The sequence below is a fragment of the Diabrotica undecimpunctata genome, chromosome 5 (assembly GCF_040954645.1).
Source record: "Diabrotica undecimpunctata isolate CICGRU chromosome 5, icDiaUnde3, whole genome shotgun sequence".
Taxonomy (NCBI): domain Eukaryota; kingdom Metazoa; phylum Arthropoda; class Insecta; order Coleoptera; family Chrysomelidae; genus Diabrotica; species Diabrotica undecimpunctata.
Window position 1 is genome coordinate 99,521,234 of NC_092807.1, and position 22,969 is coordinate 99,544,202.

The window sequence follows — 22,969 nt, forward strand, 5'->3', positions numbered from 1 at the left end:
TTTTCCTTCATAGTATTCAGAAATAAACACACTCTATCCCACAATTATTGTATATTTTACTAAATTTTAGAAAAGAAATAGTGTCATGAAAATTATTATATTTTTTGGGTTTTTAAACATAAATGAAGTAAGCTACCACGAAAATTAGAGAGAACATCAAGCTCTCCATTAATTGTTAAATAAATATGAAGATTAATAGAAAAGTTGTTTTGGCCAGCAACGCATGCGCATTTCTACTAACGCATGCGCATATTCCAACAATTCCATAATGTTTAATACTTAATTCATAAATCGATGGCCTAGAATGAAAAAGTCATAAGTCAATATTTTTCGATATTGAGATTTTTATACCGATGTATTGTGTGTAACAGGCCTCACACATTACAATTGAGAGAGAGAGAGAGAGAGAGAAAAATAATCTCCTGCTGCCACCTGGCGAAAAATGAAAATGTTGTCAGTCTTGAATTGTATATTCACCAGTGAAGTTGTCGTATCTCGAGTGAAACGTGCCGATACATAATATTTTGATTCGTGCAAAGAACTCAATTTATTTGGAAAATGGGTAAGTTTATTACATTTTTGTACTCTTTATTTCCTATTTGCTATTGTTTTTCCTTAATTATTTGGCTTAATATTTAGTGTTTATTGCGTTTAAAAAAGGAATAAAATGATTAAAATTTCAATGAAAACGTTGTAAGTCGAGAGAATGCTTATTATACTTCAGTGAAAATGTCATATGTCTTGACTTACGACTTTTTCACTGGAGTTTTTAGATCGTGCCTTATTTGTTTACTCCCAAGTCCCAGTTGCTTAGGTCAGACTTACGCGGTTTTCATTCTAAAATGGACACATATGGCAACATAATTTTTCTTTAGAATCAATGGTGATATTTTTAGACATTATCATACTCACATCTCACCAGCACAAAGACGCTTGCTTTATTTATTTGAATTTATTTTGTTACAGATCGTATACTATCACAAACCAATCAATCTCGAGGAGCTAGAATGGTAAAATCCGTTCTGCAACCAAAGTCTCATTGCAAGAATATCGAGACAGAATCTTCTGTGGATCAAAAGCTACATACAGAACCGATCCAATGTAGTGTAAATATCAAGCAAGATATTATCAATGCAGATGAAAACCTACACGAAACTACCTCAAATCTACCAGTTTCACCTCTAGAGCTAAGTGTATCTAATGATACGAGTATAATATTTACAATGAATAGTTTTCCTGTAGTTGAAAGTTCTCTAAATTTCTTAGTCCAAGAAGATGGTTCTTTGCAATTGGAAATGAATACCCCTGGACTTGTTGGTGACAAAAGTTGTACTTCAGATTCAAGTAAACCAATTTTGGAAAACATCAATACAGATTTAAATGAAAGAACCAACACTGATGCAAATCTTGCAACTATACATCATGATCCGACCAATGCTAGTAGTTCGCTTGTAATTTCTGCAGAAAATGATGACGTGAATGATGCTTCCAATTCAAGTGAACAAATCTTGGAAAACATTGGTACAGATGAGCCTATCAATTCTGATAGTTCCATGGAAATTTCTTCAGAAAATATAAGAAAACGAGCACGAAAAGGTAAACCGAGAAAGGGAGAGTGGATCCAAAAGTCAAACAAAGATAAGAGAATGAGAGGACAAAATTACTTGGGAAGAGAAGGAAATTCGTTTACTATTGGGCGAGAAGCAAGAAAATCAAAAGTACATTGTGGTTGCAAAAAAGGTAAACTTGGAAAGAAACTCAAATGTGCTTTGTTTGATGAATCCAAAAGACAAAAAATATTTGCTCAGTTTTGGGATATGAATTGGCATGAAAAAAAAATGTTTGTTGCTCAATCTGTCAATATTGTTAGCGTCAAGGAAAGAAAATATAAAAACAAGAAAAAATTCAGAAGACAGACTACTTATGAATACTACCTAAAACTTAGTACAGCTGAAGAAAAGTACAAAGTTTGTAAGAAACTTTTTTTAAATACATTGGCAATTGGAGAGAGATGTGTATTTGACTGGGTAGGAAAGTACAAAAACTTTGAATAGTACAAGGGAGTCCGAAATTGAAGAGGAAGAAGCTTCTGCTTTGGATTCTTCACAAGCCAATCAAGAAAAAAATGTGCAGGCTCAACCTAAAGCTGGCTCAAATAAAGCTGAGGATTCTAGAAAGTGTATTAATAATTTTTTGGATGCTCTTCCCAAAGTAGAGTCGCATTATTGTCGAACATCAACAAAAAAGTTTTATTTGGAACCAATGTGGTCTTCAAAGGCAGCTCTTTATCGTGAATATATAACATACTGCAATGCAATGAATCAAAAACCGGCTTCATCTTTCACTTTTGATGATGTTTTTGAGAGCAAAACTTTATCATTGTTTAGTCCTCGAAAAGATCAATGTGATCTTTGCACCGCTTACAAATTAGGAAATGAAAGTGCAGAAAATTATATGATATACCAAAATAACAAGACACTAGCAAGGAATGAAAAAAAAAAGGAGATAAATTCTCTGACAACAGTAAAATTGTATTAACAATGGACTTACAAGCAGTACTTTTATGTCCCGTATTAAAGGCATCAGCACTCTATTACAGAACCAAGCTAAAAGTCCACAATTTTACAATATTCGATATAAAATCGTCTGAAGGATATTGTTTTTTGTGGGATGAAAGTGAAGGAGGAGTAAATGCTGACGAATTCTGTTCTATAATATTTCATTTAATCTGTACAAAACTTGATTTGTCACCACCCGTGAACGAAATAATAATTTTTAGTCACGGTTGTAATTACCAGAATAGGAATTCAATTTTGGCAAATACATTCTTGCTTGCGTCTGTCAAAACAGGAATAAAAATTACTCAAAAAATTTTAGAGAAGGGCCATACACAAATGGAATGTGATGCTATGCATGCCACTATTGAGAGAAAATTGCAGAACCGAGAAATTTATTCTCCAAGTAATTACATAGAAATATGTAGAACTGCCAGAATTAAACCGAAACCATATAATGTTGAATGGCTTGAGTATACTTTTTTCAAGAAATTTAGTAGTTTAAACTATGTCTCGTCTCTGAGACCGGGTAACAAAGCAGGCAATCCTGTAGTGACAGACATAAAATGTATTCAATATTGCCCAAATGGGGAGCTAAAGGTAAAGACAAGTTATGAAGATGAGTATTCTAATATTCCACGCAGAATTAAAATGCCTCTTGTAGAAGACTTGGAACGAATCACACCCTTATATCAAAACAAACCGAAGATTACAGCTATAAAATTTAGACACATGCAAGAAATGAAACGTGTCCTTCCAAAAGAGGTGCACCTCTTTTGGAAGGACACGTTTCATTTCTATGATTCATTACCACACGAGTAAAATAAATTCTTTTCTAAAGCTATAGAACATAATCATTATATTTTATTAGTTTTATTTTGTACTGAAACTTTGTAATAATTTCTTAATAAATGTATTTAATGTGATGTTGAGGCTGGCTTCTTTAATTTTGATATCTGAAAATATCGTAAGTCAGGTAATTTCTAGAATTTTGTTATCTGAAAAAGTCAAGTCCAAAAAAATTTGGTTTTCTCCATAATGCCTACTCATTAAGATTTTTTTAATATCAATTTCATTGTATTAGTCTAAAAACTAATATGGTACCAAACAGTTTTTCGTTAAAACCTTTATTGGTCAAAATATCCAGTTTTTTGTTTCTCCTGTATAATTTGTAAAAACCTACTTACGACTTTTTCATTCTAGGCCATCAAAATGTTGAAAGTTACCAACTTTGAAGGTCACGTTTTAAGTACTAAATTTGTTTTATGTATAAAGGCGGGTACACATTTGCGAGCAGAACTGTTCGCGAACCGTTTGTGAACGCTATATTCGTTAATGTGTACGGCAGAAAAAACCGCTTGCGTACTGTTTCATCGTGACTCGTCGCGAACCAAATTGTTGCGGTTTATTTCACGACTTCAAAGGAAGCTCGGCTTTCAGTTTGGACGGCGCTTACTAGACGCAGCGAACATTTTTATTGTGTCATCAAATCGACATTGTGTGAATGACGTGTTCCTTCCTAGAGAGACGTGAGAAAACAGTAAACTGATTATTGTCATGGACGTATAAATAAAGATAAAATCTTTATTTATACGTCGATGATTACTGTACATAATTTTATTTTTGTTAAACAAGCAAAAACAGGAACATAAATCAGTACCCAAATTATAAATAAAATGAATCATTTCGCACATGTGTGTTCGTTGTTGGTTTGTCGCTTTCCATGGATCGAGATAAGTATGCGATTAGTACGATGTAGAATATTTTTCAAGGAAATGTACGCGTACTGTACGTATACCGTTCGGCTCGCATATGTGTACCCACCTTTATGGATGCTTTTAAATGGGTACATTTATTTATTAACTTTCAACATTATGCTTATATAATAAGTTTATGGTTAAAGACTAAAATTATGTTTATGTCCGTTTATAAATCCGGCTTAAACAGTGATAAATACTGTCTCTCACCATCAACATTCAGATACAGAAATAAATGTTTGGTCACATACCTTCTCCTTTTAATCTTTCCATTTCTTTTTTTAAATAGGAAGTATCTCCCGTTTCAGCATATTTTACAAAGTTATGTAGTCGCGTCGTTATTTCCTAAAAAGCGTAAAAAAAAACCCATAAGACTTTTTTAAACATTGTAAAAAAACAACTTACTTCATTAATTTCAACCCATGCTGAATCAATTTTACTAGTTAACTTTTTATTTTCTTCTTTAAATATTTCTTGCAGAGAAGACATTTTAGATTAAGGAGCAAAACTTCGACGTCGACTAAAGGTAAACCATAATCATGCCATAATCTGCGCCAACGGTTTTTCAATTTAAAACATTTGCACTGACATTGACAACTTGGATGACAAATATCATGACAGTCCGATTTCCTTAAAACATTTGGCATTCTATCCTTGTCCATTCCAAGGTTCAATTAGCATATCTCTTTTTGTAGTATCTTAATTTTTAATTAATTTAATCTTTAAACCATGTAATTAAGGCTAAAGGCACAAAAGTTAAATAAGGTATTTAGAAGTATGTTTAAAAAAATGTTACAGCTGTTCTATTTCTGATATATTCTGTTGTACCACCTTAAAAGCAGAGTGCGCCGAGTGAACGAATGGTACACAGATAGAGCGATTGTTGAACAAACTTGTTTTTGTCACTGTCAATTTAATGTCAACCTAACAACATTTTTTGAATAAAAAGAAATATATTTGTACACGTATATTTATTTTTGTTAATGATGATATAAAAGTGCCCAAAATTAATTCACATGGAAGGCATTTTGTGGAAATGGACCAATTATTGGAACGGTAAATTAATTTCATAATATAAATTAACAATAGTTTACATTACTTTAAATTTGTAGGCTGGCAAACCAGATGGTTTGTACTAGAAAACGGTGTTTTATCATATTGCAAGTCCCAAGATGAAGTAAAGCAAGGGTTTAAAGGATCAGTTAAAGTTCAAGCTTGTGAAATAAATGGTAGGTCTTAATTCAGAGAGCATATTCATACTGTATGTGCATATTTTTAATCAACTTACTGTCATTAAGTGTAATTTATTAGAATTAGTACATTTTTTAGAATATATTATGTTCCTTAAACTTATTGAGTTATTTAGTATTTATTGTAGATACTTTAGTACATAATGTTGGGGTATTTTATGGTGTTTCATTAATTACTAAGGGCAAGGGTTGTAATATTGTTCTAAACCTATCAGCCTCTATTTTATTGGTTTATTGAAACCATATAACAAAGGGTGGTATTGTTTTACCTATTTATATAATTGGTCATAAAGTTCTCTTTAATGTAGCAATTTTAATTTTTGTTGGTCCAGCATGTTGTTTTCTTCCACTTTTGCATTGTGATTTTGTGCTGTTCATTGTATAATGATATTGTTCTACTTGTACTCATTTTATATCGGGTACTTATGTCCGAATTTTTTACTTACTTAAATTTAAACATTGTTCACTTTGTTAGAGAGACACTAGTGTTTTATTTTCCCTTGGTGCTTCTTTGATATTTTTTGTAGTTCTTGTATATATCCAACTCCAAGGGCCATATGATTGAGCATGCAGAATACACTGCACAATATATTGTAGTTCCCACTGTATAAGAGAGCTTCTGAAATGTTACTATAACTAGAAAGTTGAAACAGAATAATGTTTTTTGCAGTTTGTTTCCTTGATAATACTAGAATGGATCTAGTTATTCCTGGAGAACAGCACCTTTACCTCAGAGCTGCCACATCACAAGAAAGACAAAAATGGTTGGTAGCATTAGGTACTGCAAAGGCTGGTATAAATAGGAATGAAAAAAGTATTGGTAAGTTTTTGAAAACTCTGTAAGATTTTGAGAAGACATAGTAGGTGTAGTTAAGTCATTAATTGGGAAGATAACAAACAACAATAAAGAAGTGCTCCTAAATGTATATATTGGTAGCAACATAACAATAATTACCTCTTATGTTCTATAGAGACCTACAATAAGATAACAGAGGGATTAAAAATAGTATTAAAAAGCTCAAGACAAACTACATAAGATCCTTGTTATAATCAATATTATTTCACAGCAAGGATATTGAAACAAGATTAAAACAAGATATAAAGAAGTAATAGCAAGTAAATAACCAGACACATACAAAATGAAGATTTTATTTGGAATAATAAAAACATCCACTCAGAAGCACTAGAGATGAAAATGTTATTAAAAATAAGAAACACCAATGTTTTATTAGCTGAAATTAAATTAACAGACATAATATACATTTCAATTCCATAGTTAATCATACATTTAGATGGAGGAGCACATGGTGGTACTGATTAATAATAAAAAATTCAGTCATGTATCAAGAATAACCAAATGTTGAAGAACGTTATAGAAAGCAACTGTTCAAGCCTACCATCCAAATGACTTAGAATAGAGCTGAAATATCTATAATTCTAAACATTTAAAAATTACATGGATTTAAAAAGTGAGTAAATCATGCAATCTATTTGGAAGAGTGATTTAAATATTTGAAGGCAGAGAAGTGGGGAAAGAAAATTCAGTGGCATACACTCATTTTATTTCAATGATAAATATATTGTATTTTTAAAATATTATTTGCTTAAAATAGGCCACAATATATTTCTTTACAGGTTTTTAGTGACATTTTGATCTCTATATTCAAAGACTGTTTTCAAAGATATAAATGATAGTTGTATTTATTTTATTTGTTTATTATTATTATATATTTATATAATATTATTTTTTTTTCTAACTTTGAAAACAGTCTCTAGAATAGAGATCGAAACGTCAGTAAATTTTAAACATTTTAAGAATTAGACATTTGAATAAATATATTGTGGCTTATTTCCCTAAAAATACAGAACTATATACAGAAATATATCATTTGTATATTTGAAAATGGTCTCTGGATATAGAGATCAAAATGTCAGTAAACTAAACATATGAATAAATATTTTGAGGCTTATTTCTTACATTCCCCTAAAAATACAGAATGCCACAAGGAAAACGATATAAAAAAAAACAAGTAAATTTGCAGAAAACTTATTTATGCTACCTGGCTGGAGCAGAAGTTACTGTGAACTATTGGCTAGTGTTGAACTCCTATGGTTAATATCCTAACTTGGAAGAGTATATTAGAAATAGTATTGAAATAAGTTGTACATTATTATACTACCTCTTGGTAACAACCATTAGCTCCCAGGATCTATTTATTAATTTATTTTGTTGTATAGATTTATTGAATAATCTGTGGTATTCTAGATGAACCCAACCCAGATGCCCTGAAATCGAAAAAGTCTGAGTTAAGGTTATATTGTGATTTACTGATGCAACAAGTTCATGTCATTAAATCAGCAGCACTACATGATAATGGGCCTGAAATAGAAGTAAGTAGAATTTTTGTGCCTTAAACTTATAACAGCAATAATTACTTTTTGCTATTTTTTCTAGTTGCTTATTTATGTTGGGGCACATAACTATCAGAGAAGCATTATATGTGTTCGTTAGTAGTTACACATGTATTTTATTTAAAAAAAAAATTTATATTGAGTATGTATCATTGAAATTAATTTGCACATTCAAAAGATAATAGTAAGTAACAACGAACTGCATTTAGAGTTCATTACTTTTGAAAACACTTTGAACTTCTAAAATAGCTGCTGGGGTTTATAAACTCATAGGACATCCTAAATAATATGAAAAATCAGAGACAGGTCAATTTTTTTTTTTAATGAGAGACTTTCTATGAGTCTATTTTATAACTCTATCTATAAATAGATAGAGTTATAAAAGCCTGTAACAAATACAGCATGAAACTGTAAAAAGCCAACATTCGTATAGTTAGCAAAATTCGATAAAATGCAGCATTAGTTTAAAACGAATAATGAAACTTTGAAAACAGTCAACAAACAAGTTTGTTCGATAAAAAGTTAAAAATAAGTGGAGCATTTTTTCCACCGATCATAAACTATGACTAATCATTGACTTTTCGACACTAGTTTTCATAACAATTTTTTTTTTAATTTGTCAGATCTTAATTAAAAACGGTTTTTAATGTCGAAATCGAACAGTTAAATGACGAATTTATTTTATAACATCATAAATTCACAGTGGAATATTTTATACATAAATGGAATTCCATGCTTTACTGGAAAATTTAGAATTTGATTTCAATATAATGAGACAACGGTCTAATAAATCAGTACACTAGTTATGTCTAATAAAGATAAGAGTTTAAATTATCACCTAAAGCATACACATACTATACCTCGACAAGAAATTGGGGGAGTGACTCATAATTTGATCTATTAATTGTACGAGTTTCAAATCAAATACGTCAATTAGTAATAAGAAAATCAAAATAATATCTGCTCACAACATTTTAATAGCTTTCGGTACATTTTAATGGGTAATAAGCTGTCTTTTGCAGTGACCCAGCTCTAACAACAGGCATAATATTCACGATGGTTTTAGCAAATTAAAATTTGGTCAGCACAAATTATCCGAAGTGTTTAGATTTATCAGGGGAGTTTCATGACGGCAACTTAAAAGTATTGTCTACATCGAAAATTAAATTTGCTTGAGAAATTTAGTTTTGAAAAAATGAAAATAGCTAGATAACAACTTTATTTTAAATAATTTAGATAATTAGTTTATTAGTAATTGAAAGATTGTTAGTAAAAACGCTTTTTATTCTGTTCATATATAGTCTTCTTCTGTATTTTAGAAAGTTTAATAAATATATCAAAAGTGACACAATCTTATCATGTAATGTTTTTTGTAATGATTCACGGCTCATTTTAGGAAAATTATTGATTTAGCCTATTTCACTTAATACAGATATCAGAGTTGGGGTCCCATTTTTAAAGACAAAACAAATGTACAGTTATGTACAATTTCCGTGCCAATTGATAAAAAATTACATTTTAACATAATTTCCTAATTTGGTAAATCGTTTTCCGGGTTGGAAATTGAACCGTCAAAACAAATCAATTGTGGTTTAATGCCATATAAACTAAATATTTAAACTGGGGAAGTAAGAAGTTTGCGGAATGACAAAGGTATCTGTAAGGCATTACGGTTGAATTAATTATTAATCTCAATCCCAAAAAAATTACATGGACACCGGCGCTGCTACAATTGCTGCATTCTTCAATAGTTCGCGGTGTCAGATTTCGTTTTTGAGAGTGAGTCACCCTCTACATTATATTGTTGTACTTTTAGTGCACTATAGGATTAACTGTAATATTTATTTATAGAAAATGGACGAAGCCACTAGATTTTTAGGAGCCACTTGTAACACATTTATTAAAACGCTTGAAGAATGTATGACTCTCTCCAATGTTGATGTGAAAAACCCTGTGACACCAATTAATGACGTACCGTTTCCATTGACAAATTATATTCCCTCCAGTCGAAAGGTAAGCTTAATATTATTTTGTAATTTTTAATTAAGGTGGTATGTCACAATGTTATAATAATTACTTTTTAGGTACAGTTAATGTACAGTTTTTAGTACTTAAATGAATCCATGTCATAACTGACGGTAACCTGCCTAAAATTTGGTATTGTGTTAAATGATTAACTGTACTATCCAAAAAGCTGTATTTTAGCAAACGTTCATTATCCATACTGCCGTAATTTTTAAATTAACTGTACCCAAAGATAAAATTACAATTAAAATCTGCAAACTAGAGATTTTGTTGATATTACAGTAACAAGTTATCATTTTGGTAATGAGAAAGTGTAGATGAAGATAAATTCATGTGTCATTTAATAGAAGGCAGCAGTGATGTAATAAATGGCGACTGATGCGCGTTTGCTGAATTTAAGAAAAATCTGCAAAACATTGAAAACAGGTTTTGTGGTTATGCAGTAACCATAGAAATACGAATCACGTGATTTTTTGAAACATTTTGGCCTCGTTTGACCTTCAATCATGTGTCTTAACAAAAAAAAAATGCGAAAATTATAACCGCATATAGCGGCATAACCCTCTTGTGCACGGCGTACAAAATTTTTACTTACGTACTAAACAAACGACTCCAACAACTAACTGAAAATATTGTCGGGAAATATCAAACCGGTTTGCGACAAGGAAGATCTACAACTGACCAACTATTCACAGTGAAACAAATTTTAAACAAATCGTGGGAATACGACATTGACGTTCACAACATATTCATAGATTTCAAACAAGCCTACGACTCAATTAATAGGAACAAGTTATATCAAATATTGCAGACCTTTAATAAAAATACATCCGATTGGTAAAAACAGCAATGAATTCGTCAATAGCAACTGCCAGAGTCCAAAATGAGCTCACTGAAAACTTTACGATAGTCCAAGGATTAAAGCAAGGAGACGGGCTGGCACCGACACTATTTAACCTGACCTTGGAATATGTGATAAGACAGCTGAATATAGAAAAAGGTAATCTCCTAACAAATAAATCAATACTGATTGCCGCCTATGCCGATGATATCAGCATCATGTCTCGCAGAACAGAAGAGGCGGCAGAAATATATTCACAATTAAAAACAAAGGCAAAAGAGACCGGACTAGAAATAAATATTCAAAAGACAAAAAAGTTAACACAGGCAAGAGCTAGGGGAAACAGACGCACAGTTGAATTAGACGACGATATTGAAACGGTAGAAAGTTTCACATATTTAGGAGTTGCATTAAACACGAATGGAACAGAAGAACCAGAAATCCAAAGAAGAATAGTAAAGGGAAACAAAGCTTATTTTTCACTCAATCATGTGTTTCGCTCCAAAAACACACACTGGAGATCGAAAATCAGCGTCTACAAAACTATTATCAGACCAATAGTATGTTATGCATGCGAGACATGGGTGATGACAGAAGAGACAAAGAGAAAACTGGAAGTCTTCGAAAGAAAAGTCCTAAGATATTTGGACCTATTAACGAAAACGGAATATGGAGATCCAGGTACAACCGTGAACTCTACCAACTGTTCAAAGAGACACCGATCTCAGAATTCGTTAAACTTCAGAGACTTCGCTGGGCTGGTCATGTAGTAAGAATGGAGACAGAAAGATTCCGAAAAGAGCCCTAGATAGTAAAATGCCAAGACCAAAAGGAAGGCCACGGAAAAGATGGGAGGATGAAGTGGCAGCGGACGCGCAAAATTTGCTAGACGTGAGAACCTGGAGATCGGCGCGGGACCGACAAGGTTGGAGGCATAGTTTGGAGGAGGCCAAGGCCCGATTTGGACTGTAGCGCCATTGGAGAGAGAGAGAAAGAGAGATAGAGAGAGAGAGAGAGAGAGAGAGAGAGAGAGAGACTTATCAATACAATTATACTATTTTTATTCTTGGCACCGTGACTTTATATAATCATGGTTGAAAGTCAAACAAGGTCCAAAATGTCTCGAAATGTTTGCTGGGGATTATACTGGTTTTTACATAATACATAGATTACATAAGCTCTAGCATGTTACGTGGGGCTTATCTAAAAACAATTTAAGTTTTATTCACTTTCTGGCAAATTTAATTTTTGTAAACAAAACAATATTATGGTAATCATCGATTAATTTTTGTCACTACCTTTAAATATTTCTTAAGTGAAAAAAAATATTGAAATTTACTTGAGTAATTTTTCTGAGGAAAAAATTTCCCGTGCTGACATTCGATATGAAAAAAATTGTTATTGTACTGACGCTGTTTTTAAACTGACTTACATATTTTAGATTTCTTAGAAATATTGTTCTTATAAATAAATTGTAACTCAATCTTCATTCACTTGAGAAATAGCAAAACGTTAGTTTATTTGAGTGCCACTCATTTTAACTGCGGCGTGAACATACCTCCTTAAGATTGATATACGTTTCGTAATATAAAAGATATAACAAAATACCTGCTACATAATATAAGATATAACAAAATATATGCGGGTTTCACAAGGAGCATTGTTTTGCAAAATATTTGTAATATAAAATGTATGTTGTTTTACTGTACTCTAGTGATAATTTTAATAAAAATGCTCCTTTTATACATGTTTGCTAACTGTTTGTATGGTGTCGTTTTTGAGTGACTCGTCAAATATTAAGTTTGGCCGATCTCGCGACGTTGTCACGTGATAAAAGAATCGCGACAATATTGTTTTTATTTATTTATTGTATAGTACATTTTCACAAGTTTATTAACACAATTTTTGTTTTTAGAAAAGTTGAATGAGACCACAAATCAAAGGTTTGTTTGTTGCAGCGGTATTACGTCGTTATTTATTTAAAGTAGATGATATTTATATTTAATACAAGTATTTCCTATTAGTTGTGATCGGAAAATAACAAGTATTAAATAGTTAAACACAAATTTTATGTACGCATTAGAAAGTGATTGAATTTTTGTATGTTATTTCATTAGGATATTATTAACTCGTTTATTCAGGACATTTTAAGATTGAAGAGGATTTTGTTTTGTAAAATGAATCCGAACCTGGTTGGTCAATAACTGTATTCATTTCATCACGAATTTTTTGCATTGTCTTTTCTACAAGTGGCATGATTTTATGAAATACTGTTAACCAAAATATGAAATCTTTATTCATTCTATAATCTAAGTTTATATGCACCGGCTTGCTCAATCGTTGAATTCAATTTAATACTTTTGTCATTCTCTAAAATATCGATGAATTGTATTTGTAACTCATTTCGGTATTCATAAACTGTATTGACTCTGCTTAATTGAAAATCTATCTAGTTTGTGATGATCGTGGTAATCGTTTATGAGCTATCTCATCCAATACCTTCGTTCTTTGAGGTGATATAGTAAAAACAGTGAACAAATCCCAGTTAAATTAGCGAAAAAAATCCGACCAGATGCATTAATCGAAGTCGCACTGCTCAGTATAAGATTCACCTTATGTGCATAGCAATGCACATAGTTTGCAAATGGATATTTATCTTTCATCATTTTTTGTACCGCAAAATGAGATTAACTGTAAAGTATTGGCTTCTACAAGATTTACATATTTGTGTGTTTTTGAATACATTTAAATTTGGCATCAATTAAATTATTTAGGGCACGTGCATTAAATTCGAAGTAGATATAATTAGTCCACATGATCCCCTAAGAGAGGCATTTTTGAATTTTCTCCTCAAGCGAGACAGTTTTCACTAACAAACAGCTAATTTTGTTCATTTTTCCTCAACACGTAAAATTTAAACAGCGAACACTTCAAACGTAACGACAACGTTGTAGATAAGCGAAAACTATTCTAATACACTAGCAAAGTCACATTCTAAAACACACTCGGGTCGGAGTTTGTCTGGCTTCGAAATATTCCATTTTTTGTATCGATACCGTCACCGTCTGTAAGCTTACCGCGCCTAATCTTTTCCTATGCGTTTGAAGTCAAATCTCGAGCCATATTGAAATGGGCTTGCTTGAATTATTTGTATGTATGTAGATACTGCATCGATATTAAAAAAAAGCATAGTAAAAACAAAAATATTTTTAGTGATCAATATATTTTCAGATTAGTATATTATTCAGGGCCAGTGGAATGGCCACGTGGCCCTTTGGAACTATCCGCCACTGTTTTAATGATTTTCAAATGGAATAGAATTATTTGTTGGGAGGAAACAATTCAATAATATTGATCTATTAAGAAGAACACTAGACACAATAGAACAAATAACGATGGTTGTACGGACCAATTTTGACAATATTAGCAACTAATAACTACAGAAGGAACTTAACATAAAGAAATAGATTCGTTTATTACAGTTCTTTGTACTAATTAAAGGAACGATTAAATATAGCAAAGCGAGTTTCGTTAGTTTTAATAAAAACTCTAAGCATATAAACAAAATTAAAAACTTACATTTTCTTTCAATTTACCAGTGTACTGCAACCTTATAAAATTTTTAGAAGCCCGTCTAGAGAATGTTTGAACCTATGAAGGTTTGTTTGCATTCTTTGCTCGGAAATCTATGTCCGTTCCCACTTTTACTAATTTTTTTTTTTAACCTATTCTCTATCCTTCCATTGTTGGATGTAGGTCTCCCCCAGTTCTCTCCATCTTTCCCTATCTTGAGCTGTTCTCTGCCATGTGGGACATTCTTGTTTCCTGATGTCATCTTTCCACCTCATCTGTGGTCTGCCTCTTGATCTTTTTGCATTGTATGGACGCCACTTTCCGATGGCATTGTTCCATCGTCCGTCTTGGAGACGTTCATTGTGTCCAGCCCACTTCTATCGCGTCTACTGTCTTTGTTCTGGTTCTGATCTACTGTTACGTTTTCTATCTTTAAGTGATATACCAAACATTTGTTTCTTCATCGCTCTTTGTGACTTCCTTATCCTATCCAAATTGGCCTGTGTAAATGTCCATGTCTGTGCTCCGTAAGTGAGCACCGGTATTATACAGGAGTTATATACCTTGCTTCGTAAGTATAGAGGGATTGTTTGATTTTTTAGAACGTAAGAAAGTTTGTCGAACGCTGCCCATCCCTTTCTTACTCGTCTCGATATTTCGGCTGTTTGATTTTCTTTGTTAGCTCTGATTGCTTGTCCTAGATATATATACTCATTTAGCTGTTCTATTTTTTCTGTTTGTATTTTTATTGCCTCTTGGTCTTCCGTGTTTGTCATTACTTTTGTTTTGTTGAAGTTAATTTTTAGGCCTTTTTGCCAGTGATTTTTCATGAAGTTCATTCAGCATTAATTCTAGTTCTTGTCGTTCCGAGGAGATCAGGAGTATATCATCCGCATATCTAAAGTGATTTAGGTACTTTCCGTTAATACATATTCCTCTGTTTTCCCAATCTGTTGATTTTATTATATCTTCGAGGGTCAAGGTAAACAGTTTAGGTGAAATTATATCGCCTTGTCGGACTCCTCTTTTAACTTTTATATTATCCGTTATTAATTTGTCGTCCAGAATTACGGTCATGGTTGCGTTTTGGTAAATATCATGTATCAATTGTCGGTATCTTGAATCTATGCTACTATTGACCAGAGCTTCTTCCACCGCCCAGTGTTCAATGCTGTCAAAAGCCTTTTCATAATCTACGAATGCTAAGTACAGCGGAAGGTTGTATTCATTGGTTTTCTCAATTAAGATTTTAAGCGCATGTAGATGGTCGATTGTGCTGTATCCTTTCCTGAATCCGGCCTGTTCCACTGGTTGGTAGTTATCAAGTTTATAGGTTAGTCGGTTGTTTATTATTCTTGTGAAGGTTTTATATAGTTGTGACAAAAGGGAAGTAGGACGGTAGTTGTTTAGGTCTTTTACTAATTATTTAAACTCAATTTTTCTCGGCCTAGTGGGATTAGAAACTGGATATCCCTTATGTCAATGATGAATTCTGGTCTGTTATCCACAGAGACTTTTTGGCTTTTTGAATTACAGAGTTGACTTGTCATAAAAACCGAAATGATTTTGTGGCGAGATTTATTTTAACAAAACAATTTCCTCTTTATGAGCAGCAGGTACTTAAAATAGTGCGAATTATTCTTGTGAATCAATAATATATATTATTTATATATGCTTTATTATTATAAGTATTTATTGTACTTTAGCTATACCACCACTACTACAAAAGTTGTTTTAGAACATAGTATAAGTTAAAAATATTTGTTTGAATTAGTTAAAGCTATACAAGCGGCATAATATATTTTACTAGTCGATACAATGTTGGAATTCCAAAAAATGAATATACAACAAATATTACATATTGCGATCAGAGGTAGGCAATTTTGAGTGAATATTTGTCCAGAATGATCTGTAGATTCTGTATTCTAGGATTCTTTGCTATAAATTTTTTTAGAGGTCATTAGGGATACCAATGTCTAAACCGCCTACTTTTATAGGGCTGGGTAATTTTTCCTCTGGTTTACCGATTGTTCCTCAGGTCTTTCAAAACTTCAGCTCGGTCTTTTCTGTAATATTCTTCCCCCTTCAGAACCATTGAGTAGAACCTCATTTGCCCCTTCCGCTATGGATCTTCGGCTGTAACCCTTGACAGGGTCCCATTACAGGGTACTATCAATGGGAGACAGTTGAACCCTATACAACGAGGTTGTTACTCATCTCCCCCTCCTTCCCATCTCTTGTGTAATAAGGCCCCAGGCTTGGGACGGGTATAGAAGGGTTTGTTCTGGAGTGAAATCTAGCCCTCTGAGAATAAATAAAAGAAAGAAAAGTTCAGTTCGTCTACTGCTGAAATTCTATCAAGATTTTCTACCTATTGGTTTTCTGTCTATCGACGGAAATATGTCTGTTGTCGCATCAGTTAGTGATGTAACGTAGCGCTGTTGCCCATATAAAATATACTCTCTGTGTATTCAATTTGAAAGATTATTTCCATGTTACAGGGTATACGTTTATTTTTTTGATTTCTGACGTTATAAAAACTATATTATTAAAATAGCCACGCAATAAAAAATATGAATGCATTACTCTGATTTTTTCCTACTCTCCAGTAAGAGTATTCTTAGAGTAAAGAGACTTCTTTCAAATCGCTTATTTGGTGTTCAGATATGACACAACATTTGTAGTAGTGAAGGCAACTATATATTTTTTACCATTTCGAAATATTGTTTTTATATTTTTATTATATTTATTAAAAAAATTGTTTTTTTTACTCTAAATTATTTTTTATATGAAATATATTGCTCGCATAATAGATAGTATTATTGTCTTAAAAAGTATGAAACTATTGAAAACGTATGAATTTTTAAAATCCGCAAGGAAACTAAGTTCCTGTAGCTGGCTGTATACCATGTATCACAAAATTTTTTATTTCAAATCCTTTATAAATGGTATATATAACCCAAACGGGCTATATCACAAATACATTCCAGAACGTTTTCGGAATGTAAATTCCATCATCAGTGTAACCTGAAAGTATATAACCACTTTAATTAAAAAGAACGTAAAATTTAAAATGTTGACTAAGGTTATGCAAAATGTGGTTAATACTTAAGAAGTATACATGCTACGAGCCACTAAAATATATGGGTGAAAACCCTTTACATGTTATTAATTTATAGATATGTTACATTATATATTATTATAAATTAGGATGTTTAAGTTACCGTTGGAATTGGTAACATGGCAACATATGGCTCTACATAGGTTACATAGTCCTGAGACAAAGTGTCTTCGAGGACCTGTTGATAACAACGGATAAAAATGACAATATTGACATGGTAGGACGGATGTCGGAACAAAGCAGTCAGTGCATCTTACGGTAGTTGTCTAAAAATGGCAGAAGCCAGCATTATTTAAAATTGAATAAGTTAAAATTATAATAATATAACAGTGTCAACCATGAATGTTGTAGTCTGTAATGTGAATTTGTCCTATATTTATGTTGAAAAACATTGAAAAAATTTGTTTTATAAATTAATGTGGGTAGACTGGAGTACATGAAATTTTGTACGTATCGATAGGCAACCAACTATACATGTGTCTAAATTTATTTGTTCTTAACTAATGATTTTAGCAACAGGTTCTGTATGTTATGAAACATTTGGGACCTAGGAAATAGTAAAAAAGACATATGTAGGAAGATGGTTCGATAAAATTTATGCACTACATGAACATTAAATTACAAAAACATTCTTTTCATATTCAAATTTCATTTCAACAGCACATTCAAACATATCATTTACTATATCACTCCTCAACAATAAATTTAGTGGTTCATAGCATGTATACTTCGTAAGTATTAACCACATTGTGCATAACCTTAGTCAACATTTTAAATTTTACGTTCTTTTTAATTAAAGTGGTTATATACTTTCAGGTTACACTGATGATGGAATTTAAATTCCGAAAACGTTCTGTAATGTATTTGTGATATATCCCGTTTGGGTATTTTATTATATACCTTTTATAAAGGATTTGAAATAAAAAATTTTGTATGAATTTTTATTCTATATTACTTTAATATTATTTTTCCGTGGTCGTAGTGTATTATTGGTATTAGTTGTTTTATTTGATTGAATAAATTTTACCTTTTGTGCGGTCCGTCCATCTCTGTGTGTCCGTCCGGTGGCTAGTAGACAGTAATTTGACAGTATTAAAAGTTATGTGGGGAAAATTATGAAACTGGAAGCTTTTAAGTTCCGTTTTAAGGAACTTATCAGTCCGAGAAAAATATAAAAAACATGTTGACAAGTGAAATTGTCTACATGGAGAAAATATATATGTGGTGTTTTCCCTACAAGCTAAGAAAAATTAGTTCAATCAAATAGTACACAGTAGAAAATGAGTGTATATTTTGTCTCTTTATACTAGACTCATAGAATAGAAATATGCTTTATTGTCACTGAAAATTGTACAATTTTATGGACAAAGCTTAACATCCTACTCGCTGTTTTTATTGTTGCTATAATTTTGTGGTCTTGACTACAGTGCCACTACTCCCTTGTTACCTGTTTAGTTCTTTTTTGTTTGAGTAAAAGTTACCATTGTCTCCCATTATTATCAATAATTGTAGAAAATAACTCTCTACTCTGTGACTTTATTAATTTCTCCGATCTTTTTCCCCAACTACTGTATAAAGTTCCGTCTTTCCGCCTTTGTCTATTCGTCTCCATCGACGATGGTAAAAGGATACGTGTTTTTTTTTCTTTATAAAATATAACACCGCATGTATGAAATTTATTGTTATGTAACAAAAACCTTCTTCGTCGTATTGCAATATGTCATAAGACGATTTAATTTATAGGCTGCTTGGATCTAATTTCTTCTCCAGTCATTTCTGATCATCTGTCTAGCGTGCTGATGATATTCAGCTTCTTTTTTCAATCCTCGATCGCTTTTGTTTCTTCGATAAACATTTTTTTTTTATTTATGACGTGGTGCATAAATTGTTCGAAATCTATCTCGAGCCTAGAGGACAAACATAACCTCTCAGCGTCAGCATTGCAAGATTCCTCTTGCGCAACTACGATGATATCCTCGATTGCCAGGATTTTTCGATCATCAGTACCAGAAAACTACCTACTCTTATTCGCCATGAACTACCGGCCGCACCGCCCTGGTGGGGCTCAAAGTCGATACCTCATCCTTTGTCTTCTAATTCTTACATGTTTCTTCACTGAGAGTTCTTTTGTCCTTCCCATTCTACCTCTTTCCGTTCGTTATTTGTTCCACCGTCCGAATTTCAGCACTTATCACTCTCTCCTGCTCACTCTCTTACCTTCTTGCGTGTACAATCTTCTTCCTCTTTATAAGCAATTCTGCTTGTTCATTGGCGGATTACTACCTCTATGGAGGTATTAATCTGCCAATGAATACCTCTATTACATTCTTTTTTTTCTATTTTGTGTTCATTCATTTATACACGTTACATTTTCTTACCGTAGTTCCTGTAATTCTTCTCAGTACTCTCATCTCTGTCGTTTCCTATAGCCTTTGCGTTGTGGCTGGGCCGGGTATTGTTTCTGAGGCGAATGTCATTATTGGTCTTACACTGGCTTTATAAAATCTTGACTTCATCTCAGTGTTAATGTATCTGTTTCGCCATATAGTGTTATTAAGGCATCCTGCCAGTCTATTTGCTTTTTGTACTACTTGATTTCTCACTTCTTTGTCCATGTCTCCATAGCTGGACAGTGTAATTCTCAGGTATTTTATTTCCATTACTTATTCAATACCGATGCCATCAATTTTTATTTTACATCTGGTTGGTTCTTTGCTGACTACTATTGTTTTAGTTTTCTGAGATGAGATTGTCATATTAAATTCTTTTGCTCTTATGTTAAATCTGTGGACCAGTCTTTGCAGACTATCTTCATCTTGGGCTATTAATATTGCGTCGTCTGCGTAACAGAGTATTTTTATTTCTTTGTTTCCCATTCTGTATCCTCGTCCTTTGTTACAATATTTGTGTACTATCTTACTCGAGTCATTGTAGCGTGACTCCCAGTTCTCTTTCAAAGAGGCAGAGTATGTGACACATTGTCCGGAATTTCGCCGTATAAGCAATGGTTTTCTGTCGTACCGAACTCTTTCTTTGTCCACATGCAGTAATGAATTTGACAAAGAGCCAAATTTGTCTTGAGTTTAGAATGTTAGTCTTAAATGTGTGTCACCGGTTTTTCCAGATATGTTGCCAAGCCAACGGATTTTCTTCACGGCTGTTGTGAACTACCGCGAAGTTATCTTTAAGTAGAACAATTTCAGCGAAGCTATATGAGTAAATTTTTCTTCATCGATGGATTTTCCTACGTATCTCAGTTGAGCCTTAAAAGCATGTTCTATGACGACTTTTACATTCTTTGTGGAATAGTATGGTCGTGGTTATATTTTAATAAATATTGTAAATGGGTTGGGAATATATGTACTAGACCGGACTGTGGCAAAGTCTAATATCGATAGTATAAATCGGCGTCAAATGTCAAATTCTGCTCTCACACGACTCTCTAACCTTAAAAATTATTTTTAATAAGTTTGTCAAAAAGCTGTATTATAGTTAAAAAACTAGTCAGAGTATCAAGTTTTTAGATTCATACTGTTTAATACAATAATAAACACGATTTTTGTTTTTTCAAAAAATTGAAGGTTTTTAATATCTATATGTAATTTTTTTATTATTATTTATGCTTCAGGTCTTGTAAGATACAGACACATATTTTATATTGAGTATTTATTTTCTTGTTGTATGAAACTAGTCTGAACAAGATATATATATATATATATATATATATATATATATATATATATATATATATATATATATATATATATATATATATATATATATATATATATATATATATATATATATATGTAATATATAATTTTTTATACTTTGTTTATTGAAACTACATTTAGTTTAGTCCTTTATTTGTATAATTAAACCACTTACATGGATATATGTACTATTATTAATTTTAACAACGCTGAAATAATTATAAACGATGTTTAGATTCGTTAATTTAGTTCCAAATTTTATCATCATCGTCAACATTTTGGCTTTACAACCCTGCGTGGGCTTTAGCCTCCTTAAGAATTTCTCCCCAGTCGTCCTTATCCATCGCCTCTCCGCCAAGCACGTATTCCCATATTTCTCATATCTTCATCGATGTTATCAAGGAACCTTGTTCTGGGTCTTCATCTTCTTCTCTTGCTAATGGGTCTAGCAAGGAGCGTTTTTCTAGCTGGGTCATTTTGTTCCATTTGCATTACATGTCCTATCCACCTCAGACGTCCTATCTTAATATGTTTTATGATATCAGGTTCCTGTTATATTCTATAAAGTTAGAAGTTGTATCGTCTTCTCGATACCCCGTTGTCATTCACTGCTCCATAGATTCATTTGCCTTAGTACTTTTCTTTCAAAACATCTTAACATGTTTTCATTATTTTTTAGAGTCCAGGTCTCTAAACCATATGTTAGGACTGGGCGTATTATTGTTTTGTAGAGTTTTATTTTTGTATTTCTCGATATAATTGTGGATTTAAGGAGGAGATTGAGCCCAAAATAGCATCTGTTGGCCGTGCAAATTCTGCGGTTTATCTCTGCGGTAGTATTATTTTCAGTGTTAAGGAGCGCTCCACTTCATTATGTGGAAAGACGAAACCACAAGCAAAGCTAAACATAAAATATTTAAGATAATAATGGAAAGCTGCTCACTTTATAGCTCAGATACGTGGGTGACAAATAAAAGGATAGAAAATCGAATAAATGCAATGGAAATTGGTTTATGTTTTGGTGAAGAAGCTCCAGATTAACACTAATAAACAAAGTGCTAACTAAGTGACGAAAAATAAAAACGAAAATTCCTCGTGTATGGACGTATTAGTTGAATAATGATGATATAAGAATACCGCTGAGAACTTGGAAATGGAAACCAAACAGAAGGAGGAAAAGGGAAAGTCCTAGATTACAGTGGAACAGACAAATAAAAAGATATCTTACTGAGCAAGATATAATATAGCAAGAAGAAATGGCGATTGAGATGTGAGAATGGCCAAACATGATTGGATTAACATATATATTACATGACGATCTGCCGTTGTCATTTGTCATGGAACGTCGATGTTTGCTGCTGTTTTTGATATATCAATGAACCTTCCCGAAAATCATCACTACGTCTAGTCTCACTAAATTTATATTCTTCATACCACCGAAATACAGTTGTTCTTGACGGTACCTTAGCACCAAATGCAGTTTTTAGATCATAGAGACACTTCTTTTCATTTTTTTTTTTAGTAGAAAGTTAAAATGATTTTTCAATTATTGTTAAATTGTAAAATGATACCAAAGTTAAATTGCTTAGTATTATTACATTTTGTCAATGTTCATTGACAACTCTGATGTTAAACTTTACAAATTTTTATGTCAATTATCTGGTACTTGTAGTGTTGCCACATCTTGAAAATAAAGCAGCGATACTCGTATATTCTTGTAAT

At 32.3% G+C, this 22,969-nt stretch overlaps 2 protein-coding genes across 2 annotated transcripts in view; one reads left to right on the forward strand and one right to left on the reverse strand.

Moving 5' to 3' along the window:
* The window catches only part of LOC140441547 (uncharacterized), a 49,297-nt gene extending 44,421 nt beyond the window's left edge, over positions 1–4,876 (reverse strand). The window contains exons 1-2 of the mRNA XM_072532335.1: positions 4,718–4,876; positions 4,564–4,657 (exon numbers count right to left, since the gene is read on the reverse strand). Coding sequence (XP_072388436.1) covers positions 4,564–4,657; positions 4,718–4,801 — 178 coding nt within the window. The 5' untranslated portion in view covers positions 4,802–4,876. The remainder of the gene's footprint in view (positions 1–4,563; positions 4,658–4,717) is intronic.
* Positions 4,877–5,204: 328 nt separating this feature from the next.
* On the forward strand, positions 5,205–21,219 carry LOC140441548 (pleckstrin homology domain-containing family A member 3-like). The gene is made up of 6 exons (XM_072532336.1): positions 5,205–5,368; positions 5,425–5,541; positions 6,233–6,382; positions 7,829–7,953; positions 9,826–9,987; positions 12,756–21,219. The coding sequence occupies exons 1-6, from the start codon at positions 5,329–5,331 to the stop codon at positions 12,762–12,764; spliced, it is 603 nt and encodes a 200-aa protein (XP_072388437.1). The 5' UTR covers positions 5,205–5,328; the 3' UTR covers positions 12,765–21,219.
* The last annotated feature ends 1,750 nt before the right edge of the window (positions 21,220–22,969 follow it).

Excerpts from the sequence above, each read along its gene's own strand:
- LOC140441548 (XM_072532336.1), top strand. The coding sequence starts at position 5,329 with ATGGAAGGCATTTTGTGGAAATGGACCAATTATTGGAACG. Across the intron at positions 5,542-6,232 it reads TCAAGCTTGTGAAATAAATG|TTTGTTTCCTTGATAATACT; the intron begins GTAGGTCTTAAT and ends TGTTTTTTGCAG. Across the intron at positions 7,954-9,825 it reads ATAATGGGCCTGAAATAGAA|AAAATGGACGAAGCCACTAG; the intron begins GTAAGTAGAATT and ends ATTTATTTATAG.